This window comes from Rhinopithecus bieti, unplaced genomic scaffold (genome assembly GCF_001698545.2).
Source record: "Rhinopithecus bieti isolate Rb0 unplaced genomic scaffold, ASM169854v2 scaffold_10685, whole genome shotgun sequence".
Lineage (NCBI taxonomy): Eukaryota > Metazoa > Chordata > Mammalia > Primates > Cercopithecidae > Rhinopithecus > Rhinopithecus bieti.
This window is the reverse complement of record NW_016806950.1, coordinates 1500208-1527219: the sequence shown is the minus strand read 5'-3', so window position 1 is coordinate 1527219 and position 27012 is coordinate 1500208. Positions and strand designations below refer to the sequence as shown.

The 27012-nt window shown below is 42.4% G+C and overlaps 1 protein-coding gene across 1 annotated transcript in view; it reads left to right on the top strand.

Moving 5' to 3' along the window:
* The window catches only part of FBXL20 (F-box and leucine rich repeat protein 20), a 154284-nt gene that overhangs the window by 113054 nt on the left and 14218 nt on the right, over positions 1–27012 (top strand). Inside the window, 4 exon segments of the mRNA XM_017879022.1 lie at positions 10386–10481; positions 13100–13226; positions 14790–14864; positions 22709–22839. Of these exon segments, the coding sequence (XP_017734511.1) occupies positions 10386–10481; positions 13100–13226; positions 14790–14864; positions 22709–22839 (429 nt within the window).

The following is a 27012-nucleotide window of genomic DNA, read 5'->3' as shown; positions in this document are numbered from 1 at the left end:
ATATATATCCATATTTATTTATTTTCAAAAAGAATGGAAATGCCAATCAAAATAAAGTAAGTAAAACAGTTATTTATATGGGGAAGTGAGAAAACACAAGGAACCGGGATAAAAGGGAGAACTCTGAATTATGTTTTATCGTTTAATAGCCATGTAAATATTTTACATCATTCAAACAAAAATTAAGTCAAAAAGAAATGAAAGCAATCCCTACAAATTAAAAACACATGAACCGGCCTAGTGCAAGTGACTTACGCCTAAAATCCCCGCACCTTGGGAGGCTGAGGTGGGTGGATAACTTGAGGTCAGGGGTTCAAGCCAGCCTGGCCAACACGGTGAAACCCCATCTCTACTAAAAATGCAAAAATTAACCAGGCGTGGTGGCACATCCCATCTACTCGGGAGGCTGAGGCGCAATAATTACTTGAACCCAGGAGGTAGAGGTTACAGTGAGCTGAGATCACACTACTGTATTCCATCCTGGGTGAAAGAGCAAGACTCTGGCTCAAAGAAAAAACCCCTTGAACCCAAGTTGGAGTTATAGTCACACAGAGAGAAATTACTTCTGCTGACTTTTTTTAAATGTGAAAATTTGAAACATACACAGAAGTAGACAAAAAAGTGTATTGAGCCCATCACCCAGCTTTAACTGTTACCAGTTTACAGCCAGTCTTGTTTCATTAATAACTTCACCCACTTATCCCCTCTCATTTTATCTTATTTTGAAGAAAAGTCCTAGACATCATATTATTTAATCTATACTTCAGTATGTACTCTTTAACAATAAAAGTCTCTCATGTAAGTGCATTAACTTTTTTTGTTTGTTTGTTTTGAGATGGTGTCTTGCTCTGTTGCCCAGGCTGGAGTGTGGTGGCGCAATCCCAGCCCAGCTTCCTGAGTACCTGGGATTACAGGGGGGTGCCACCATGCCCAACCAATTTTTGTATGTTTAGTAGAGACAGGTTTTCACCATATTGGCCAGGCTGGTCAGGAACTTCTGGCCTCAGGGGATCTGCCCGCCTCGGCCTCCCAGAGTGTTGGGATTACAGGTGTGAGCCACCACGCCTGGCCGTAAGTGCATTAACTTTATCACTGCTCTAAAAACAGTATCTTAAAATCATCAGATAACCAGTTGTCAGTATTCACATTTCCACGTTTTAGTGAATTTAAAAATACACTATTTTAAACATAGTATTAGCCTTGAAATACACAAATTTTTTAAATCAAAGAAGCAGCAGGGGACTGTGGCTCACTCCTGTAATCCCAGAACTTTGAGAGGCCGAGGTGGGTGGATTGCTTTAGCCCAACCTCAGCAACATGGCGAAATCCCACCTCTACAAAAAATACAAAAAATTAGCCAGGCATGGTGGTACATGCCTGTAATCCGAGCTACTTGGTAGCCTGAGGTGGGAGGATTGCTTGGGCTTGGGAGCTTAGGAGCCAGAGGTTGTAGTGAGCTGAGATATGTGTCACTGCACTCCAACCTGGGCAACAAAGCAAGACCCTATCTCAAAAAATAATAAAGAAGCAGCCAGGTGTGGTGGCTCACACCTGTAATCCCAGCACATTGGGAGGCTGAGGCAGGAGGACTACTTGAGACCAGGAGTTTGAGCCTAGCCTGGCCAACATGGTGAGACCCTATGTCTTAAAAAAAAAAAATCCAAGTAGACTTCTGCTTCTCACAGTGATAATAACTGCCCTCCTGCTGTAAACAACTAGAAAACTAAACAAAACCTAGAAGACCAGTTTAGGATGTTGTACATGTAGCACAAGACTGAGAAACAAATGAAGTGAGCCATACGATTATCCTCACTTTGTGACTGAGGCATTTTTCAGACAATGCCATATGTAGATTTGGCTGAATAGTAAACTCTTCATGCACAGGATGAGACCCCACACAGGTTGGCAAAGAAGATCTAGTGAGGAAAAATACAATTACTGGGAAACTATAAGCCAAAGAATTTCCAGCACTTAATAAGGCTGGATGAAGTTCCACCCACCCAAAATGGAGAAAATTCATTGAACACCTGGGACATTCAATAAAGACTCCAGAAAGATTACACTTTGGTAGTAGGGCTAAACTAGACCTGCTCTATTAAATATTTTTATTTATTTATTTATTTTATTTTATTTTAAGAATCAGGCTGGGCACGGTGGCTCATGCCTGTAATTTAGCACTTTGGGAGGCCAAGGTGGGCAGATCACCTGAGGTCAGAAGTTCAAGACCAGCCTGGCCAACATGGTGAAACCCTATCTCTACTAAAAGTACAAAAATTAGCCAGGCGTGGTAGCATGTGCCTGTAATCCCAGCTGCTTGGGAGGCTGAGGCAGAAGAATCGCTCAAACCCAGGAGCTGAGATCATGCCACTGCACTCCAGCCTGAGCGACAGAGCAAGACTCCATCTCAAAAAAAAAAAAAAGAAATTGATCCAAAACAAACTTAACTGCCTGCCAAAACATGGCTCAACACTTTTTAAAGGAAGACATCAAAATCCAGACACCCAGCAGTGTGGCATACAGAATATTTGTCACTCAATCAAAAATTATAACAAAGCAATGGGAAAATGTGACCCAAAACCAGAAGAAAAGCCAGTTAATAGAAATAGACCCAGAAGAGGCAGAGGTTGCAGTGAGCCGAGATGGTGCCATTGCACTCCAGCCTGGGCAACAAGCGAAACTCTTGAAAAAAAAAGAAAGGAAGGAAAGAAAGAAACCCAGAAATGACTGAAATAGAACTAAGCAATAAGGAGTTTAAAAATAACAGTTACAAGCCAGGCATGGTGGTATGCGCCTGTAATCCCAGCTATTTGGTAGGCTGAAGCAGGGGGATCACTTGAGACCAGGAGTTAGAGACTGCAGTGCACTGTTATCATGCCTGTTAATAGCTACTGCACTCAAGCCTGGGCCACCTATCAAGACCACATTTCAAAAAGTAAATAAATAAAAAATTCTAAATAACAAGTACAAATATGTGCAAAAATTAAAAAAATAAAATTAAAAGTAAAAGAATGGGAAAATATATACTATTATAAATACTAATTGGGAAGGTTGGAGTGGACATTAATATCAGATGGAGTAAATTTAAGGAAAAAGATTAGATGAAAAAAGGTATTAAATAGTACCCCTGGCTTATAAAACAAGTATGCCAAAAAGCAGTAAAGCTATTGAGGACTTCAGCAACACTATCAATGATGAGCTTGATATAATTGTCATTTATAGATTGCTACACCAAAAAGCATCAGAATAAACATTCTCTTCAAGTACATTTGGAATATTCAATAGGGCAAACCAAATAATGGGCCATAAAACAAAATGTAATACATTTGGAAGGATTAAAATCATATTGGGTATGTTCTGTGGCCTCAACAAAATTAAAGTAGAAATTAATAACAGATACCTGGAAGATTAGAAAATTAAATGACATGCTTCTGAATAACCCATAGTTCAAAGAACTACTTACAAAGAAATTTAGAAAATATCTCCATTGAGTGATAATGAGAATATGTAACTTTTTAAATTTGTGGAATACACCTAAGGTATCGCTTAGAGCAAAATGTATAGCATCAAGTGCTAATTTTAGAAAGGAGAAGTTTGGCCAGCCACAGCGCCTCATGCCTGTAATCCCAGTATTTTGGGAGGCCGACGCAGGCGGAACACTTGAGGTCAGGAGTTTAAGAACAGCCTGGCCAACACAGCAAAAACCCATCTCTACTAAAATACGAAAATTAGCCTGGTGTGGTGGTGCCTGTCTGCGGTCCCAGATACTTGGGAGACTGAGGCAGAAGACTTGCTTGAACCCAGGAGGCAGAGGTTGCAGTGAGCTGAGATTGTGCCACTGTACTCTAACCTGGGTGACAGAATGAGACTCCGTCTCAAAAAAGAAAAGTTTTAAAATCAAGGATCTAATCTACTTAGAGAGCTAGAAAAGAGTCTCTCCTCTCTCCTCCCTCCCTGCCTACCAAAAAGGAAGAAAAAAATAGAGAAAAGTAAATTAAATCCAAAGAAAGGAAGGAAATAATACTGGAAATCCATGAAATAAAAAAATAGGTGGCCCAGCGTGGTGGCTCGCGCCTGTAATCCCAGCATTTTGGGAGGCTGAGGTGGGTGGATCACTAGGTCAGGAGATGCAGAGCATCCTGGCTAACATGGTGAAGCCCCGTCTCTACTAAAAGAAAAAATTAGCCGGGCGAGGTGGCGGGTGCCTGTAGTCCCAGCTACTCTGGAGGCTGAGGCAGGAGAATGGCGTGAACCCAGGAGGCAGAGCTTGCAATGAGCCGAAATCGGCCACTGCACTCCTGCCTGGGTGACAGAGCAAGACTGTGTCTCAAAAAAAAAAAAAAAAGGCACAGAATGGAGAAGATTTATGAAGTAAAAGTTGATTCTTCAAAGTAAAATGAATAAGCTTGATTAACCTTTGTCTAGATTAGTCAAGAAAGAACACAAAGGCTGAGTTCTTTGGCTCATACCTGTAATCCCAACACTTAGGGAAGCTAAAGCAGGAGGGTTGCTTGCACCCAGGAGTTTGAGACCAGCTTGGGCAACATAGTGGGACCCCATCTCTGCAAAAAACAAAAGGTTAGTTGAGCATGATGGTGCACACCCGTGTTCCCATCTACTCAGGAGGCTCAGGTGGGAGGATCGCTTAGGTCGAGGAGGTCAAGGGTATGGTGAACTGTGATCATGCCACTGCACTTCAACCTAGGTGACAGACTGAAGCCCTATCTCAAAAAAAAGTTTATGGACAAATAAGATAGTGTAACTTCTTCAACCTGATCAAGTATATACGTGAAAAAATCTCTTACAACATCATATTTGATGATGAAAGACTTCCTGAGATGAAAGATTCCCTAACATCAGGAACAAGGCAAGGATATCAGGTCTTACCACAGCTGTTCAACATTGTACTGGATGTTGTGCCTAATGCAATTGAGGAAGGATTATAAAAGGCATTCACGTAATGGTATAATTGGTATAATTGGATTCATAGGAAAGTCCATGGAATCTATTACAAAGCTACTAGATCCATTGAGTTCTAGCAAAGTAATGAGATACATGACTACTTTGCAAAACTCAATTCTATTTCTGTATTCTAGCAATCAGCAATTGGAAAATGAAGTTTAAGGTATATCATTTATAGTAATACCCAAAATATAAAATATGTAAGGATGAACTTAATAAAAATAATGTGTAAGTCATATACGCTGAAAATTATAAAATGATCACTAACAAAAGTTAGAGAAAAGAAAATTTTAAAAAGAAGACTTAAATAAATAAATGGAGAAATAAACATACTTTTTTTTTTTTTTCGAGACTGAGTCTCGCTCTGTTGCCCGTGCTGGAGTGCGGTGGCACATTCTCAGCTAACTGCAAACTCTGCCTCCTGGATTCAAGTAATTCTCGTACCTCAGCTTCCCAAGTAGTTGGGATTACAGGTGCTTGCCACCACACCTGGCTAATTTTTGTTTGTATTTTTAGTAGAGGCAGGATTTCACCGTGTTGGCCAGGCTGGTCTTGAACTCCTGTGCTCAACTGACCCGCCTGCCTCGGCCTCCCAAAGTGCTGGGATTACAGGCGTGAGTCACCACTCCTGACCTCATACATATAGATTTAGAAACTCAATATTGTTTTGGTTTGGGGTTTTTTTGTTTGTTTCTTGAGATAGGGTCTTGCTATGTTGTCCAGGCTGGAATGCAGTGGTGGCACAACCACAGCTCACTGCACTCTCCATCTCCTGGGCTCCCACCTCAGCCTCCCAAGTAGCTGGGACTACAGGTATGTGCCACCACGCCTAGCTAATTTTTCTATTTTGGGTAGAGAGAAAATTTCACCATGTTACCCAAGGTGGTCTCAAACTCCTGGGCTCAAGCAGTCTGCCTGCCTCAGCCTCCCAAAGTGTTGGGATTACAGGCCTGAGCCTGTTAAGATACTTGTTTTCCTTAAATTGTTCTACAGATACAGTGCAGTTCCAATAAAAAATCCCAATAGGTTTTTTTGTTGAAATTGAAAGGCTGGTTCTAAATTCATGTGCAAATTCAGAGGTTCTAGAATAACAAAATCAATTTTGATAGACTGTGAAGTCTGGGGACTTATACTACCTGATTTGAAGGGTTATTATTACAGGAACGGTCATCAGGACAATGTGCTGGTGGTATAAGCGTAAACGTATCAGTCAGTGGACTAAAATAAAGTGCCTAGAAAGGAGCCCACACATAGACAAGCTATAAAAGAAATAAATGATAAATTGTACCTCATTAAAATTAAAAACTTTTATGCTTCTGCCAGGCACGGTGGCTCACGCCTTTAATCCCAGCACTTTGGGAGGCTGAGGCAGGCAGATCACCAGGTCAGAAGTTTGAGACCATCCTAACACAGTGAAACCCTGTGTCTACTAAAAATACAAAAAATTAGCCAGGCGTTGTGGCACATGCCTCCCAGCTACTCCAGAGGCTGAGGCAGGAGAATCACTTGAATCTGGGAGGCGGAGGTTGCAGTGAGCCGAGATCATACCACTGCACTCCAGCCTGGGCGACAGAGCAAGACTCCGTCTAAAAAATAATAATAAATAAATAAATAAATATGCTTCTGAAGATACTATTAACTTAAAAAAATAAAAATATGAAAGGTCACGTTGCCTGTCTGAGGAAAAAAATAAAATAAAATAAAAATAATAAATTGGAAAAGGCCAGGCACCATGACCTACACCTGTAGTCTCAACTATTTGGGAGGCTGAGGCAGGAGGATCACTTAAGCCCAGAAGATCAAATCTAGCCTGACTGGTGTTTCTGGTGAGACTCCAACTCTAATTTAACAGATAGAAAAGAAAGAAAATGAGGCCGGGCGCGGTGGCTCAAGCCTGTAATCCCAGCACTTTGGGAGGCCGAGACGGGCAGATCACGAGGTCAGGAGTTCGAGACCATCCTGGCAAACACGGTGAAACCTCGTCTCTACTAAAAAATACAAAACTAGCCAGGCGAGGTGGTGGCGCCTGTAGTCACAGCTACTCGGGAGGCTGAGGCAGGAGAATGGCGTAAACCCGGGAGGCGGAGCTTGCAGTGAGCTGAGATCCGGCCACTGCACTCCAGCCTGGGCGACAGAGCGAGACTCGTCTCAAAAAAAAAAAGAAAAAAAGAAAGAAAATGAAAAGATAGGACACAGACTGGGAGAAAGTATTTGCAGGTCATATATCTAATAACAGTGCTTCTCTAAGAATATGTAGAGAGCTCTTAGAATTAATAATGAGAAGACAATTAAACAAAAAAATGGGCTGAAGTCTTAGATAGACATTTCACCGAAGACATATGAATGGCAAATAAGAATAAGAAAAGTTATTTACACCGGGTGCAGTGGCTCACCATTCGTGCAGTCCTAGCACTTTGGGAGGCCAAGGCGGGCGGATCATTTGAGGTCAGGAGTTTGAGACCTGCCTGACCAACATAGTGAAACCCTGTCTCTACTAAAACTACAAAAAAAATTAGCTGGGTGTGGTGGTACGCGCCTGTAGTCCCAGCTACTCAGAAGACTGAGGCAGAAGAATCACTTGAACGTGGGAGGCAGAGGTTGCAGTGAGCTGAGATCACGCCACTGAACTCCAGCTCAGGCAACAGAGTGAGTCCTTCTCAAAAAAAAAAAAAAAAAAAAAAAAAAAAAGCAAAGAAAAAGTTTTCATTACAGAATTATAAAGTAAAACCACAATGCAATTCCACTCCATACACACTAAGATAACTGTATTCAAAAAGAGAGACAATGCCAAGTGTTGGCAAGGATTTGGAAAAACTGGGACCCTCATGAATTTCTGGTGGGAATGTAAAATGGTATGGCCAATTTGGGAAACAGTTTGGCAGTTTTCTTCAAAGTCAAACATAACTTTGCCATAGGATCTAGCAATTACATTCCTAAGACTCTATTCAAAAGAAATGAAAACAAGCTGCGTGTGGTGGCTCATGCTTGTAATCCCAGCACTCTGGAAGGCCAAGGCAAGAGGATCACTTGAGGCCAAAAGTTTGAGACCAGCCTGGGCATCATAGTTAGACCCTGTCTCTACAAAAAAAATTTTTAATTAGGTGTGATGGCACGTATCTGTAGTCCTTGCTATTCAGGAGGCTGAGGTAGGAGATAGCTTGAGCCCAGGAGTTGGAGGTTACATTGAGTTATGGTAGTGCCACTGCATTCCTACCAGGGTGACAGGGTGAGACCTTGTCTGTAACAAAAAAAGAAAAAAGAAATGAAAACATTGGCCCACGCAAAGACCTAGAAGACATATCAGCCAAAGAGAATGTGTGACTCTTGTTTAGATCCTAATGTGAACGAATCAACTTGTCAAAAACATTTATGGTATAATTGGAGAAAAGTTAACACATTTCAGCATCAGATGATATTAAGAAATTAAAGTATTTACCTATTAGAAATAGATACCAAGGCCAGGCGCGGTGGCTCATGCCTGTAATTCCAGCACTTTGGGAGGCCGAGGCGGATGGATCACAAGGTCAGAAGTTCAAGACCAGCCTGGCCAACATGGCGAAAACCCGTCTCTACTAAAAATACAAAAATTAGCTGGGCATGGTGGCGGGCACCTGTAATCCCAGCTACTTGGGATGCTGAGGCAGGAGAGTTGCTTGAACCCAGGAGGCGGAGGTTGCAGTGAGCCAAGATCGTGCCATTGCACTCCAGCCTGAGCGATAAGAACAAGAACAAGACTCTGTCTCAAAAAAAAATATATATATATAGATAGATAGATACTGAAATATTTACAGGTAAAATAGTATGTTTGGAATTGGCTTTAAAATCCTGGAATAAAAAAGGGGGGAAGAAGAGATGGCATAAGGTTTTTTTTTTTTTTTTTTTTTTGAGACAGAGTTTTGCTCTTGTTGCCTAGGCTGGAGTGCAATGGTGCAATCTTGGCTCTCTGTAACCTCCGCCTCCTGGGCTCAAGCCATTCTCCTGCCTCAGCCTTCCCAGTAGCTGGGATTACAGGCATGTGCCACCATGCTCAGCTAATTTTGTATTTTTAGTAGAGACGGGGTTTCACAATGTTTGTCAGGCTGGTCTAGAACTCCTGACTTCAGGCAATCCACCCACCTCAGCCTCCCAAGAAATAAAAATATTTAATAGTAGAATACTGATAAATGTTGGGCCAGGCGCAGTGGCTCACACTTGTAATCCCAGCAGTTTGGGAGGCTGAGGCGGGTGGATCACTTGAGGCCCAGAGTTGGAGACCAGCCTGGCTAATATGGCAAAACCCCATCTCTACTAAAAATATGAAAAATTAGCTGGGTGTGGTGGTGTGGGTCTGTGGTCCCAGCTACTTGGAAGGCTGAGGCATGAGAATCGCTTGAACCTGGAGGTGGAGGTTGCAGTGGGCCTAGATTGCACCACTGCTCTCCAGCCTGGGCAACAGAGCAAGATTGTCTCAAAAAGAAAAATAGTATTTATAAATGTTGAAGTTTACTGATGGTACATGTGGGTGATCTGTGTTATTTACTCTTATTTGTATTTGAAGTTTTTCATGATCTGTTAAAAATTAAAATGAGGGCCGGGCGCGGTGGCTCAAGCCTGTAATCCCAGCACTTTGGGAAGCTGAGACGGGTGAAGCTAACACCCATCAAGCCTGTAATCCCAGCACTTTGGGAAGCTAACACGGTGAAACCCCGTCTCTACTAAAAAATACGAAAAACTAGCCAGGCGAGGTGGCGGGTCCCAGCTGCTCAGGAGGCTGAGGCAGGAGAATGGCATAAACCCAGGAGGCAGAGCTTGCAGTGAGCTGAGATCCGGCCACTGCACTCCAGCCTGGGTGACAGAGCGAGACTCCATCTCAAAAAAAAAAAAAAAAAAAATTAAAATGAGAACTTGACTGCCAGAGAAAAGTCTTTAATACATAAACTTACTTTTTTCAGCCCAATATCAGTCCATCATCCATCTTTTGTATACTTTGCAAAAATCCATTTCCTACATTACTGTTATGCAAAAGGTTATCTTGAGTAGGGATTTAAGTGAAAAAACATGCAGAGTTTTTCTTCTTCGTGTTTGACTGTGTGCTAGTAGATAGCCATTAGCTTCTGGTGTTTCTAGATTTGCAAAATGCATATAGATCTCTTAGAAATCACATAAGTATCATGTTGTCAATTGCTGTTAACATCTTAAAATGTGAATCAAACATCATCTTCCCCTCATGCAAATTCTCATATGCAGCACAGCCTTTTTTCTTTGTGAATGGTATCTGTCTCTTCCTCAATGTGAAGGGTCCTAAGATATATAACTGCTTTTTTAGGGGTATGAAACTTTTACAGTTCTTATATATACACATATGTTTAATGAGAACAGTGTCTGATATACCAAGGATGTGTACTTGTCTTGTTTATTCATTATTTTCTCCTTTTTCCATTTTTCAGTACATGTACTAGCCTTAGCAAGTTCTGTTCCAAACTCAGGCACCTTGACTTGGCTTCCTGTACATCAATAACAAACATGTCTCTAAAAGCTCTGAGGTAAATTTCTTACAATAAGCATGTCCATTAATCAGAAAAAATACATACTTTAAAAAAAAACTAATATAAAGTTGGAATTGAAGGCAACTCTGTTTTATGGATATATTCTGTAGTTCAGAATAGATATTTTGTTTTACCACTTGCCCAGATTACAGTTATGGGACATACTAAAGTGAAATGACTAGAGGTAACTAGGATTTCTGAACTAGGGTAGTACAGTTTATACATAAACAATTAGATTTTTATGAAGTCTTATTTTCAAAAAGAAAATAAGGCCGGACACGGGGGCTCATGTCTATAATCCCAGCACTTTGGGAGGCCGAGGCGGGCAGATCACGAGGTCAAGAGATTGAGACCATCCTGGCCAACATGGTGAAACCCCGTCTCTACTAAAAATAGAAACATTAGCTGGGTGTGGTGGCATGCGCCTGTAGTCCCAGCTACTCGGGAGGCAGAGGTTGCAGTAAGCTTAAATTGCGCCATTGCACTCCAGTCTGGTGACAGAGTGAGACTCCGTCTCAAAAAAACAAAAAAAGGGCACGTGTTATTATAGCTTAGTGCTTAAAACAGGTATCTGGAGCCAGATTATTAACCAGGTACTTTAAGCAAACATAACCTTTCTGAGCTTTTTCTTATCACCTCATAACATTTTAAGGTTTAACAAGGTATTAGGCGACACCATATAAAGTTTTGCTAGTATTTGACAGTTTTCATATTATAAGAATGACAGCTACGTGTGGCTCAACCTAATGTATATAAAGTGCTTTAAAAAGGGTCCCTGAGGCCCTGGGCGTGGTGGGTCACACCTGTAATCCCAGCTCTTTGGGAGCCCAGGGTAGGAGGATCACTTGAGCTCAGGAGTTCTAGACCAGCCTGCGCAACATAGGGAAACCCTGTCTCTACTAAAAAAATAAGAAAATTCGCCAGGCGTGGTGGCATGGCCCTGTAGTCCCAGCTGCTCAGGGTCTGAGATGGGAGGATCACTTGAGCCTGGCAGGTTGAGGCTGCAGTGAGCTGTAATTGTGCCACTGCACTCTAGGCTGGGCAACAGAACGAGACCTCATCTCAAGAAAAAAGAAATACAAATTTAGTTAAGTAGAGTATAAATAATCTAAAATGTGGCTCCTTTTAGACCTTCTTTGTGAATATTGAACACGTACCTAAGACGGTTTGCTGTGTAGGCTAATAAGCTTGATAATATAACAACTTTTATCATTTACAAAATATTTTCACATAAATGATCTTATTTATTTAAAAGCTTTGTGAAGTAGAGTGGATGGGCATTTTACAGCTAAGAAAATCTAGAAAGTTGTTGACTGCCAGGTACTGTAATGCAACCATGAGATGTAACTGAGTAAGATATTGCTGCCCTTAAGTTGTTCACAGTCAACTGTTACTGTGGAATAAATGCTATGATAGGAATGAGTACATCAGTTCTGGGAAAACATAGAGGTATGGGGCTAATCTTAGACTAAGGAAGGTTCAGACAGGCTTCCTAAAGTCACCTTCCTGAAGTTAAACTATTAATATTGGAGAATGAACTTGAACCGGGATATCATGGCTTTATCTTCTGGGTCTTTTCGGCAGGCAGGAATATTTCAAACAATTTATGGAGTGTTTTCCGAAGAATATTATAGAAAACTTGGAATTCATCCATAATCCAAATATGAAGCTAAACTGTTAAGAGTAGATGGAATCAACGATGAAACTAGTATTTTGAAGGCAGAGATTGGACATAAGATATCCTAAATTCAGCCTACAAAAGCAGTACTCTAGAAACATCTCAAGGAGATACACAGGGCCTTTGTAATTTTTTAAAATAAAAGTTTAAAAGCCTTCATTACTACTTTGGTACTGTGAGTTGAATATCCCTATTTCAAAAATCCAAAATGCAGCTGGGTGCTACTTGAGGGACTGAGGTGGGAGGATCACTTGAGCCGTGGAGGTCACAGATATAGTGAGCCCTGATGGCGCCACTGCACTCCAGCCTGGGTGACAGAGCTAGAGACCCTGTCTCAAAAAAAAAATAAAAATCTCAAGTGCTTCAAAATCCCAAACTTTTTGAGTATCGATGTGACCCTCAAAAGAAATGCTCATTAGGGCACTTCAGATTTTCAGATATGGGATATTCAACTATGTAAGTATAATGCAAATACTGCAAAATTAGACATCTGAAACACTTCTGGTACCAAGCATTTAAGATAAGGGATACTCAACTGGTAATAGCATTGCTCGATGGAGAATCTGGTTTTGAATCTGAGCTCTTTATTAATTACTCTGTAAGCTAGAATAAATCACTTAATTTCCATTTTCTGTCTAGAGAGCTTTGAGATATGTGATAAGTACAAAAGGAATATAAATCAGAAAAACATTATAATGCCTTGTGTTTGTTGGTTAAGCTGGATTTTAGATGATCCTACTAATGATATAGTCCCATGTGAATACCACATTGATAAATCAGCTTTTTTTCTAAATATACATTAGGTAAATATGTTTTTTCTTGTGGGAAAAAAATGGGAATGTTTCCATTCCTTTACTAAACAGCCAGTAAATTGAGACGTTGGTGTTTTTGGAATTGGATTTAGTGATATGTTTCTCTTATTTTGTTTTATCCTTAGTGAGGGATGCCCACTGTTGGAGCAGTTGAACATTTCCTGGTGTGACCAAGTAACCAAGGATGGCATTCAAGCACTAGTGAGGGGCTGTGGGGGTCTCAAGGCCTTATTCTTAAAAGGCTGCACACAGGTAATACTCCCTGTAGGGCTCGTGAAATTCAGAAGAATCATGAATGAATCATGAGTTCTTTATAGGCAGCCCCAAAATGTTTGTCTGGGGGGGAAGGTTAGTTGTGTGTATTATTGACCAAAGACAAATGCTTACCAAAGATTAAAGTGTTTTTCTTAGGATAAAAGAATGAGAAGAATTAACATCCAACCAAAAATAAACTTGAGGAGGAGGGAGACAAGGTGGAAAGATAAGATTATATTAAAGATACACCATGGTCAAGAAGAGTTTCGTGCAGTTTAATTTGTGCTGAGAAGAAAACTTGGCATGTTGTCACTGCCTGATACTTTGAACTAGATAGGCAAAGAAGGCAATTTCCACTTGTTTTTTAACTACCAGTGTTTCTTAAATATGCCAAGGGCATAGCAGCCTGCATTTTATAATATTGATGCTTATTTCCTGCCAGTCACATTACAAATCCAACATATTTTGTCATTAAAAATTTTACTATCTCAGTGTTTTATAGTGAAAAAACGAATTGATTAGTTGGCCTCTGGAAAGAAATGAGTGGATTTAAATTGTGACTGACAAACTAAGGCTAGGCTCTACTTTATTTTCTTAATGGTTACTAAAACCATAACTTGGGATTCCATTAAAAATGCCCTGATTCTTTTATCATGATGAGAGGGGTTCCATTGTTCGAAAGAGAATTTCAGATGTATGACTGCCTTAAAACAACAACTTGAGCTTCTGGTTATTTATGGAATCCTGAAAAATACTGATTGGAATATATCATTATAATCAGTTACTTACCATCTGTTCTCAGCACTGTAAGCATGGCACCTATCTTCCAGTGGGAGATGGACACTGGATTCCTTTCTTGGCTGTTTTTCCTCAAAGTTTGTTTATGAAAAACTTTATAAGGGGTGTGTAGAAGTTTGAAAATTATTTTAGTTTCATGGGCCCTCAGCAAAATGCTGTCAGGTATATTTAATTTATCAGAAGTAAAACCCATAAAAACTAGGCAGTGTTAACTTCATCTTTGTTCTTGATGTGATGATAATGTGAATTTGAATGTGGTCCAAGCTGATTTTAAATCCTGAGAATCATAATAGAATTATACTGTTATGTGATCATAGCTTATTTTCTGGTTCATTGTTCCTTCAAAACTTGGTTGGCTGGGCCGGGTGCGGTGGCTCAAGCCTGTAATCCCAGCACTTTGGGAGGCCGAGACGGGCAGATCACGAGGTCAGGAGATCGAGACCATCCTGGCTAACACGGTGAAACCCCGTCTCTACTAAAAAAAATACAAAAAACTAGCCGGGCGCGGTGGCGGGCACCTGTAGTCCCAGCTACTCAGGAGGCTGAGGCAGGAGAATGGCGTAAACCCGGGAGGCGGAGCTTGCAGTGAGCGGAGATCCGCCCACTGCACTCCAGCCGGGGCGACAGAGCGAGACTCTGTCTCAAAAAAAAAAAAACAAACTTGGGTGGCTGTGTTAGAATGTATGAATGAATGTGTACATTCTTTAATCTTTCTCCTTTGAAACAATGTCAGTAATCATTTTTTTCTTATTTTTAATCTAGCTAGAAGATGAAGCTCTCAAGTACATAGGTGCACACTGCCCTGAACTGGTGACTTTGAACTTGCAGACTTGCTTGGTAAACATCCCTTCTCACAACTCTTCTGTTTTAGTAATTCATTTCATTAAAACTATTTTAAGAGCTTCAGTCATCAGGACCAGTATTGTTTTTCTACCACAACCCTAGTGACAAAGTAAACACACAGATGACATGCTTAACAATATACTCATTCCTAGAGGCCTTGACATAGATAAGATAGGAGGTAGCTAGCTTATGCAGAATTCTGGATGAGCTAACTGTAGCTCCACCCCTTTCTTACATACTTAAAAAAACCGTCTACTTTTAAAATGTAATTGATTCACAAATTTAGTATTTAAAATTGCAGTCAAGCTGGGCACGGTGGCTCATACCTGTAATCCTAGCACTTTGGGAGGGTGAAGCAGGCAGATTGCTTGAGTCCAGGAGTATGAGACCAGCCTAGGCAACATGGCAAAACCCTGTCTCTACAAAAGGTATAAAAATTAGCTGGGTTTGGTGATGTCTGCCTGTAGTCCCAGCTACTTGGGAGGCTGAGGTGGGAAGATCAATTGAGCTTGGGATGTTGAGGTGCAATGAGCTGAAATCATGCCAGAGCACTCCAGCTCGGGCAACAGAGTGAGACCTTGTCTCAAAAAATAAATAAGAAGACGAACAATATATACTTGTCAAATTATTTTCAATTGGCATCTATATTTTAGTGTTTTGACTTGTTCAAACTATTAGCTTTTTTGTGTCTACCCCAAAACCTCTGAATTTTACTCAGATAATTTGCTGAAACTATTCAGGCACCTAGAATGTTAACAGTACATCTTTATTTAATTTTATTATTTATTTATTTTTTTTTGAGGCAGAGTCTTACTCTGTCACCCAGGCTCGAGTGCAGTGATGAGATCTGCACTCACTGCATCCAACCTCCACCTCCTAGGCTCAAGCGATTCTCCTGCCTCAGCCTCCTTCATAGCTGGGATTACACGCCACACCCAGGTTTTTTTTTTTTTTTTTTTTTTTTGAGACAGAGTCTCACTCTGTCACCCAGGCTAGAGTGCAGTGGTGACACTGCACTAAGCTCATTGCAACCTCTGCTATCTCTGCTCATTGCAACCTCTGCTGCCTGGGTTCAAGCAATTCTCCTACCTCCGCCTCCTGAGTATCTACAATTACAAGTGTGTATCACCACGCCTGGCTAATTTTTTTTTTTTTTTTTTTTTTTTTTTTTTTTTTTTTGAGACCGAGTCTCACACTGTTGCTGGGGCTGGAGTGCAGAGGTGCCATCTTGGCTCACTGCAACTTCAGCCTCCCAGGTTCAAGCGATTCTCCCTGCCTCAGTCTCCCAAGTAGCTGGGATTATAAGCGCCCGTCACCATGCCCGGCTGATTTTTTTTTGTATTTTTAGTAGAGATGGGGTTTTACTATGTTGGCCAGGCTGGTCTTGAACTCCTGACCTCAGGTGATCTGCCTGCCTCAGCCTCCCAGAGTGCTGGGATTATAGGTATAAGCCACTGCCCTGGCCATATTTTTGAGACAGAGTCCTGTTCTGTTACGCAGGCTGGAATGCAGTGGTATGATTTTTGCTCACCTTCACCTCCTGGGCTCAAGTGATTCTCCCACCTCAGCCTCCCTAGTAGTTGGAACTACAGACATGCACCACCACACTCAGCTAATTTTTGTATTTTTTTTGTAGAAATGGGGTTTCGCCATGTTAGCCAGGTTGGTCTCGAATTCCTGAGCTCAAGTAATCCACCTGGCTTAGCCTCCCAAAGTGCTGGGAATACAGGCGTGAGCCACATGCCTGGCCAACAGTACACCTTTAGCGTTTTCTCTTGCCTTAAAATTACAAATGTATTTGCCTTGGAGTGAGAGTTGCTCATGGCAAAGAAAAAAGTCATGAGTTCCTTTTTTTTTTTTTTTTTTTTTATTTGTTGAAGTCTCACTGTCACTCAGGCTGGGATCATAGCTCACAGCGACCTCCAGCTACAGGGCTCAAGCAATCCTCCCACTTCAGCGTTCTGAATAGCTTGGTTTACAAGTGTGTGCCATCACACCTGGCTAAGTTTTTAATTTTTTGTAGAGATAGGGTCTCCCTATGTTGCCAGGCTGGTCTCAAACGTCTGGGCTCAAGCAATCCGCCTGCCTCAGCCTCGCAAAGTGCTCTTCCTTACAATTCTGATTACTATAGTTGCTGACTAAGAATTTGCCTGATTTCATTTTATTTATTTATTTATTTATTTATTTATTTATTTAGAGACGGAGTCTCGCTCTGTTGCCCAGGCTGGAGTGCAGTTCGCTGCAACCTCCAGGAGGTTCAAGCAATTCTCCTGCCCCACCTTCCCAAGTAGCTGGGATTACAGGGCGTGCCACCATGCCTGGCTAATTTTAGTAGAGATGGAGTTTTGCCATGTTGGCCAGGCTGGTCTAGAACTCCTGAACTCAAGTGATCTGCTGGCTTTGGCCTCCCAAAGTGCTCGGATTACAGGTGTGAGCCATTGCACCCAGCCATGATTTCATATTTAAGACTGGAATGTGGCCAGGCACAATGGCTCATGCCTGTGGTCCCAACACTTTGGGAGGCCGAGATGGTGGATCGTTTGAGGTCAGGAGATTGAGACCAGCCTGGCCAACATGGTGAAACCCCATCTCCACTAAAAATACAAAAATTACCCGGGCGTAGTGGTGTGTGCCCGTAATCCCAGCTACTTGGGAGGCTGAGGCAGGAGAATCGCTTGAACCCAGGAGGTGGAGGTTGCAGTGAGCCGAGATTGCACCATTGTACTCCAGCCTGGGTGACAGAGTCAGACTCCATCTCAAAGAAAAAAAAAAAAAAAAAAACTGAAATGTTTACTCTTGAGAGATCAGCCACAATTATTGTAAACATGAAATCATCTTACAATGCCAAAGAAAAACTATTCCTGGAGAGCTTCGTGTGTGTGTGTGTGTGTGTGTGTGTGTACGCACACATGCGTGCATGCGTGTGCCTGTAATCCCAGCACTTTGGGAGGCTGAGGTGGGTGAATCACCTGAAGTCAGCAGTTCGAGACCGACCTGGCCAACTTGGTAAAACCCCATCTCTACTAAAGATACAAAAACCATCCAAGTATGGTGGTGTGCGCCTGTAATCCCAGCTATTCAGGAGTCTGAGGCAGGAGACTCACTTGAACCTGGGAGGCGGAGGTTGCAGTGAGCCAAGATCACGCCACTGCATTCCAGCCTGGGCAGCAGAGCGAGACTCTGTCTCAAAAAAAAAAAAAAAAAAAAAAGCTGGGCGCAGTGGCTCACGCCTATAATCCCAGCACTCTGGGAGGCCAAGGCGGGCGGATCACAAGGTCAGGAGATTGAGACCATCCTGGCTAACATAGTGAAACCCCGTCTCTACTAAAAAATACAAAAAGTTAGCCAGGCCTGGTGGTGGGCACCTGTAGTGCCAGCTAATTCGGAGGCTGAGGCAGGAGAATGGCGTGAACCCGGGAGGCAGAGCTTTCAGTGAGCTGAGATCATGCCACTGCACTCCAGCCTGGGCGACAGAGTGAGACTCCGTCTCAAAAAAAACAAAAGCAAAAACAAAAAACAATTGTGAGTGTGTGTGTATGTATAAGCACACACATACATGTACACATATATTTACGCACTATATACGTATACATTACATACACATATAGACATAAATATGTACATAACATTTGCAGGTTTAATTTGGTGTTTCTTCATCCTTCCAGCAGGCAGGAATCACAGTGAACTTAAAGAACCAATTCTGGCCGGGTGCGGTGGCTCAAGCCTGTAATCCCAGCACTTTGGGTGGCCGAGATAGGCGGATCATGAGGTCAGGAGATCGAGACTATCCTAGTTAACATGGTGAAACACCGTCTCTACTAAAATACAAAAAAATTAGCTGGGCGTGGTGGCAGGCACCTGTAGTCCCAGCTACTCGGGAGGCTGAGACAGGAGAATGGCGTGAACCCGGGAGGCAGAGCTTGCAGTGAGCCGAGATCGTGCCACTGTACTCCAGCCTGGGTGACAGGGCGAGACTGTGTCTCAAAAAAAAAAAAAAAAGAACCAATTCTATCTTATGTGTATTTTATTGTTTTCCTTCACCCAAATCTTAGTACAGGAGTCATTTCTTTCCTACAGGGTGATAAAATGATTCTCAACATTCATGAGATTTCGTGCTCTGCCCAAAGCTGTTGAGGTGATTAAAGCACATTTTTGATTCTTTGATTTTCTTGATAGATTTGAAAAACACAGAAGTTTAGTAAATTTGACTTTTTTTTTTTGAGACGGAGTTTTGCTCTTGTTGCCCAAGCTGGAGTACAATGACATGATCTTGGCTCACTGCAACCTCTGCCTCCTGGGTTCAAGTGATTCTCCTGCCTCAGCCTCCCTAGTAGCTGGGATTACAGGCACATGCCACCATGTCTGGCTAATTTTTTGTATCTTTAGTAGAAACGGGGTTTCACCATGTTAGGCTGGTCTCAAACTCCTGACCTCAAGTGATCTGCCCACCTCAGCCTCCCAAAGTGCTGAGATCACAGATGCGAGCCACCGTGCCTGGCCTACAATTTTTTAAAGTATTGACAGTATGACTTAACACATCTTTCTTCCTCAGTACTCTCCTATACAAAGGAAAGGGCAGCACAGCCCTATAGTACTTTTCTAATATTGTGTGGCACAAATATCTTTGGCCTGCTAAATTTGCATGTTTATTGATTCTTATTTCCCTCTGTACGTCTCGGCTATCGTAGTCTAAAGACAGTACATCATGTTTGTATGGCACTTTTTTAGCTGCCTCCATGTGTGTTAATATTTCATTACTTGATCCTCATTAGTATCTGCCTTAGCATCCAATTTTTTAATCTATATTTGTGTCAGTTGCATGATATTGAAAACATGATTTAAGCAGTGGATATTAAAAGTTGTGGGATTTTGTTTTTTCAGTTGTCCTTGTAATTTATGAACATGACTTTATTAAACAGAGATGAGAAGAGAGCTATTATTTTTAGGCCTACACAAAATTAGTGAATCTGGAGGACAAATTGAAGTGCTGATAGTATCCACCATATTAAGATGTTTATATGTAACTTTTCTTTTTTTTTTTTTTTTTTTTTTTTCCTTTCCTTTTTTTTTTTAAAGGGAGTTGGGGTGGTCTCATTATGTTGCCCAGACTGGCCTTGAACTCCTGGGCTAAAGTGGTCATCTCACTTCAGCATCCTGAGTAGCTGGGACTGTAGGCATGTGTGCTTGTATTATTTTTAAAAATATAACATCTTTGATGTGAGGTGGCTTATTGTGCAACAAATTACTCAGTTGGTTAGAAAACAACCAGATATTATTTATGAAATATTTGTACCAGGGTGGCTCATGCTTGTAATCCCAGCACTTTGGGAGGCTGAGGTGGTCGGATCACAAGGTCAGGAGTTCAAGACCAGCCTGGCTAACATGGTGAAACCCTATCTCTACTAAAATACAAAATTAGCCAGGCGTGGTAGCACTTGACTGTGCCCAGCTACTCAGGAGGCTGAGGCAGGAGAATCGCTTGAACCCTGGAGATGGAGGTTGCAGTTAGCCGAAACTGCGCCACTGTACTCCAGCCTGGTGACAGAGGGAGACTCCCTCTCAAAAAATAAAAGAAGAAATATTTGTACCGGTTTAAAGATAGTCCCTCTAAATCATCATGGAAGAGATAAAATAATTTACTAAAATTTTAAAGTATATATGTAACATCTTTGAATGTATATTCATTTTCATTTTAAATTAAAGCAAGATAACTTAGAATAATTTTATTTTAATTTTTAATTGNTGGTCGGATCACAAGGTCAGGAGTTCAAGACCAGCCTGGCTAACATGGTGAAACCCTATCTCTACTAAAAATACAAAAATTAGCCAGGCGTGGTAGCACTTGACTGTGCCCAGCTACTCAGGAGGCTGAGGCAGGAGAATCGCTTGAACCCTGGAGATGGAGGTTGCAGTTAGCCGAAACTGCGCCACTGTACTCCAGCCTGGTGACAGAGGGAGACTCCCTCTCAAAAAATAAAAGAAGAAATATTTGTACCGGTTTAAAGATAGTCCCTCTAAATCATCATGGAAGAGATAAAATAATTTACTAAAATTTTTAAAGTATATATGTAACATCTTTGAATGTATATTCATTTTCATTTTAAATTAAAGCAAGATAACTTAGAATAATTTTTATTTTAATTTTTAATTGTTATATATATTTATAATTTTTTTATAATAGAGGTGGGGCTTAGCCATGTTGCCCAGGCTGTTCTGGAACTTCTGAGCTCAGGTGTAAGCCACCATCCATGCATGACCAATAATTAACTTTCTTTTTTTTTCTTTCTTTTTTCTTTTGTTTTGAGAAGGAGTCTTGCTCTGTCGCCCAGGCTAGAGTGCAATGGCGCAATCTTGGCTCACTGCAACCTTAACCTCCCAGGTTAAAGTGATTCTCCTGCCTTAGCCTCCCAAGTAGCTGGGATTACAGGCATCTGCCACTGCACCTGGCTAATTTTTGTATTTTTAGTAGAGACCGGGTTTCACCATCTTGGCCAGGCTGGTCTCCAACTCCTGACCTCGTGATCCACCCGCCTCGGCCTCCCAAAGTGCTGGGATTACAGGCTTGAGCCACCATGCCTGGCCCCAATAACTAACTTCCCTCCCTCACTCCTTCTTGCTTGCTTTATTCTCTTCCTTCCCTTCCCGTCCCTTCCTTTCCTTTCCTTTCTTCTTTCCTTTCTTTCTTCCTTTCTTTCCTTCCTTTCTTCCTTTCCCTTCATTTCACTTCCCTTCCTTTTCCTTCCCTTCCTTTCCCTTCCCTTCCTTTCCCTTCCCTTCCTTTCCCTTCCCTTCTTTCTCTTGCCCTTCCCCTTCCCTTTCCCTTTCCCTTCCTCTTCCCTCTACCTTCCCCTTCCCCTTTCTTTCCCCTTCCCCTTCCCTTTTCCTTCCCTTTCCGTTTCCTCCCAGCGTGCTTGTATTACATGTGTGAGCCACTGCACCCAGCCTAATAACTTATAAAAAGTACAAAATTGTGTCTGAGTTAGATGCAACTCTTTTATCTCCATAAATTAGGATGTTCTTTATATTATAGAACTAAAATACAGAAGTAAATGGATGCTGTGACTGATACAAGATTGCAACTGTCATCCACAGTTTAATTTTTTTCACTAACTTATCGGTGTCAATTTGAACTTTTAGATATATTTATACTACTAAAATACTTACATCCTTATCTTTTTTCTAGGTTTTAATATTATTTAATTGAGGCCAGGCACGGTGGCTCAAGCCTGTAATTCAAGTACTTTGGGAGGCTGAGGTGGGCGGATCACTTGAGGCCAGGAGTTCGAGACCAGCCTGGCCAACATGGCAAAACCCCGTCTCTACTAAAAATACAAAAAAAAATTGCTGGACATGGTGGTGTGCACTTGTAGTCCCAGCTCCTCGGGAGGCTGAGGTATGAGAATCGCTTGAACCTGGGAGGTGGAGGTTGCAGTGAGCCAAGATTGCGCCACTGCACTCCAGCCTGGGTGATAGAGTGAGACTCTGTCTCCAAATAAATAAATAAATAAATAAATAAAATTATTTAATTTAACCTAAACTATGATGTACCCTATGCTGATCCCAGTTCCATTAGAATTCCATTTTAGCTTTTAACAGAATTATATTATAGCTTCTTCCCTTTGCACCAAAGGTGAGCATAGATCCTCTTGCAGACTAAATCAGGAACTGGAAGGAAGAAACAACGTGTGTTCATTTTCTTTTAGGTCTGCTATCTGATGAATGTGTTGAGCATGTCTTGATTTCCTTTTTGGTGATTATTTTCACAGAGCTATCATTTTTCTTCTTCTGTTTTGCTAAGATACTAATATCTATGAATTTTTTTGCTCTTGTTTTTTTAGCAAATCACAGATGAAGGTCTCATTACTATATGCAGAGGGTGCCATAAGTTACAATCCCTTTGTGCCTCTGGCTGCTCCAACATCACAGATGCCATCCTGAATGCTCTAGGTCAGAACTGCCCACGGCTTAGGTAAACATTTCTTGTTTAGCTAAAAAAAATCGTAAAACAAAAGTTTCCTTTACCCATATTTCTTCCTTGGAACTTTGGAATTTTAAGGTAGACACTGCAGATGCTTTGAAATGTTAAGGTAGTTAAGCACCTTTTAGATGCCCACCTACTTGCTTTTTGTACCTCATTTGATTTCATGTAATTGGCGTGAACCAAGGGGTGACAATCCCCAAATTCTACTACTTGCTATCCATACTAGAAAAAAAATCAACATTTTATTACTTGAGATAGAAAGAAAGGTATTCTCTCTTATTAATGCTTTTATATAATTCTTTTCTCAAAGTAGTTTTTAAAGGTCCACACTGAGGTCATTTATGTCATGGTAATGATACCAGATACGTAGCAGGGGGTACTATATTTAAAAATAAAAAACAGGCCGGGCGCGGTGGCTCAAGCCTGTAATCCCAGCACTTTGGGAGGCCGAGATGGGCGGATCACGAGGTCAGGAGATCGAGACCCTCCTGGCTAACACGGTGAAACCTCGTCTCTACTAAAAAAAAAATACAAAAAACTAGCCGGGCGAGGTGGCGGGCGCCTGTAGCCCCAGCTACTCGGGAGGCTGAGGCAGGAGAATGGCTTAAACCCGGGAGGCGGAGCTTGCAGTGAGCTGAGATCCGGCCGCTGCACTCCAGCCTGGGCGACAGAGCGAGACTCTGTCTCAAAAAAAAAAAAAGAAATTAAAAAAATTTAAAAAATAAAAAACACTGTTACAGGAGTACCTCTTTTGTACTGATGGGCTTTTAAAACAGCCTTATTTCTCTCTGGCTCCTCAGTTTGAAGAATGCTGTGTTTTTTACTTTTTGTAGAGACGGGATCAGGCTGTGTTGCTCAGGGTGACCTCAAACTCTTGACTTCCGGGGATTCTCCTGCCTCAGCTTCCCAAAGTGTTGAGATTACAAGCGAGAGCCACTGTGCCCAGCCTATTATTGTCTTTTGAGGCAGTATTGGGTAGGCCTGCCTCAATCTCCTGGGTTCAAGTGATCCTGTCACCTCAGCCTCAGGAGTAGCTGGGACTAAAGACATATGCTACCACACCTCGCTACACTTTTTGTTCTCTAAAATAAACTTACATAGTACTTGTAAATTAGGTGTTGCTTTAGGTGCTTTACAAATACTGATTCAGGCCCAGGTGCTGTGGCGCACACCTGTAATCCCAGCATTTAGGGAGGCCGAGGCTAAAAGATCGCTTGAGCCCAGGAGTTTGAAACCAGCATGGGCAACATGGCAGAACCCTGTCTCTACAAAAAATTAAAAAATTAGCCAGGCATGGTGGTGTGTGCCTTGTAGTCCCAGCTACTCAGGAGGCTAAAGTGAGAGGATCACTTGAGCCCAGGAGGTCAAGGCTACAGTGAGCTAAGATTACACTGCGGCCCTCTAATCTGGGCAACAGAGTGAGACTCTTGCTCAATAGCATTAATAATTTGTTTAATCTCCATAGCACCATATAAGCACTATTAACGCCTTTTTTTTTCTTTTTGGAGACAGAGTCTCGCTCTGTCACCCTGGCTGGAGTGCAGTGGCGCAATCTGGACTCACTGCACTCTCCATCACCTGGGTTCAAGCAATTAGCCTGCCTCAGCCTCCCTAGTAGCTGGGACTACAGGCGAGCGCCACCACACCCAGTTAATTTTTGTATTTTTGGTAGACAACATGGCTTTCACCATGTTGGCCAGGATGGTCTCCTGACCTTATGATCCGCCCCCCTGAGCCTCCCAAAGTGCTGGGATTACAGGCGTGAGGCACCACACCCAGCCTTGTTATCGCCACTTTATAGATGAGAAAACTGAAGCACAAAGAGACAAAGTAACCTGCTCGAGGTCTCAGCTAGTTAGTGTAGGAACAAGTATTCAACCCAGGAGCTCTGGCTCCTGAGCCTATGAAGCCACTTTTCTTACGTATAAAAGTCATTGTAGGCCTGGCGCGGTGGCTCAAGCCTGTAATCCCAGCACTTTGGGAGGCCGAGACGGGCGGATCACGAGGTCAGGAGATCGAGACCATCCTGACGAACATGGTGAAACCCCGTCTGTACTAAAAAAATACAAAAAACTAGCCAGGCGAGGTGGCAGGTGCCTGTAGTCCCAGCTACTCGGGAGGCTGAGGCAGGAGAATGACGTAAACCCAGGAGGCAGAGCTTGCAGTGAGCTGAGATCCGGCCACTGCACTCCAGCCTGGGCAACAGAGTGAGACTCCGTCTCGAAAAAAAAAAAAATCATTGTAAAGCTATAAAACTTTGAGAAATTTTTTTCTGATGATTACCTGGCCTAACCATAATTGTTGAAAGAACTTTTGTGGCCAGGCGCAGTGGCTCCCACCTGTAATCCCAGCACTTTGGGAAGCTGAGGCGGGTGGATCACCTGAGGTCAGGAGTTTGAGACCAGCCTGGTCAACATGGTGAAACCTCGTCTCTACTAAAAATACAAAAATGACAGGTGTGGTGGCCTACTCCTGTAATCCCAGCTACTCGGGAGGCTGAGAAAGGAGAACTGCCTGAACCCAGGTGGCAGAGGTTGCAGTGAGCTGAGATTGCACCACTGCACTCCCAACCTGGGTGGCAGAGTGAGAGAGACTCTGTCTTCAAAAAAAAACCTTTTGCCTACAATATCAAAATTTCTTTTTTTTTTTTTTTTTTGAGGCGGGGTCTTTCTTTGTCGCCCGGACTGGAGTGCAGTGGCCAGATCTCAGCTCACTGCAAGCTCTGCCTCCCGGGTTTACGCCATTCTCCTGCCTCAGCCTCCCGAGTAGCTGGGACTACAGGCGCCCGCCACCTCGCCCGGCTAGTTTTTTGTATTTTATTAGAGACGGGGTTTCACCATGTTAGCCAGGATGGTCTCGATCTCCTGACCTCATGATCCGCCCGTCTCGGCCTCCCAAAGTGCTGGGATTACAGGCTTGAGCCACCGCGCCCGACCATATCAAAATTTCTTAAGAGAACATGGACCTGTTGGTCAAAATTAGTAATATCAAAAGCCTAGAGTGTTCCTCAGGAGCTAGGGAGGTAATCAAACCTCTCTGAAAATCTTACACATTATCCTTTTCAACTTTAGAGAGAGGAGTCTTCAGCTCCAACTTCCTGTATGGTTCATTACATTGTTAGAATGGAAAAGCTCTCAACCGTGAAAATCAAAAGTTATGTTCCAGTCAGATCATGTTTTCCCATTAGGTAGCATTCATTTCTTTCTTTCTTTCTTTTTTTGAGACAGAGTTTGGCTCTGTTGCCCAGGCTGGAGTGCAGTGGCGTGATCTTGGCTCACTGTAACCTCCTCCTCCCAGGTTCAAGCAATTTCCGTGCCTCAGCCTCCAGAGTAGCCAGGATTACAGGCATGCACTGTCATGCCTAGCTAATTTTTTTGGTATTTTTGGTAGAGACTGGGTTTTGCTGTGTTGACCAGGGTAGTCTCAAACTCCTGGCCTCAGATGATCTGCCCTCCCAAAGTTCTGGGATTACAGGCATGAGTCACTGTACCTGGCCATCTCCTGGAATTTTAAAAAAAAAAAATTTTTTTTTTTTTTTTTTTTTTTTTTTTTTTTTTTGAGACAGAGTCTCGCTCTGTTGCCAGGCTGGAGTGCAGTGGCATGACCTCAGCTCACTGCAAACTCCACCTTTTGGGTTCAAGTGATTGTCCTGCCTCAACCTCTCAAATAGCTGGGACTACAGGTGCCCACCACCATGCCTGGCTAATTTTTTGTATTTTTAGTAGAGACAGGGTTTCACCATGTTGGCGAGGCTGGTCTCGAACTCCTGACCTCAAGTGATCCACATGCCTCAGCCTCCCAAAGTCCAGGGATTACAAGTGTGAGCCACTGTGCCTGGCCAGAAATTTTAAATTTTTTTTATACAGGTGATGTCTTGGTATGTTGCCCAGGCTGGTCTTGAACTCCTGAGCTCAAGCCTCCTGCCTCAGCCTCCTGAAGTGCTGGGATTATAGGTGTGAGCCACAACACCCTGCCATCCATTTCTCATTGATTTTCGGTTGATAATTATTTCCTATACTTTAATTTTTTTCAGCTTCAGTAGTAAGAGTTTTATAAACAGACATGTTCGGCCGGGCGCGGTGGCTCAAGCCTGTAATCCCAGCACTTTGGGAGGCCGAGACGGGCGGATCACGAGGTCAGGAGATCGAGACCATCCTGGCT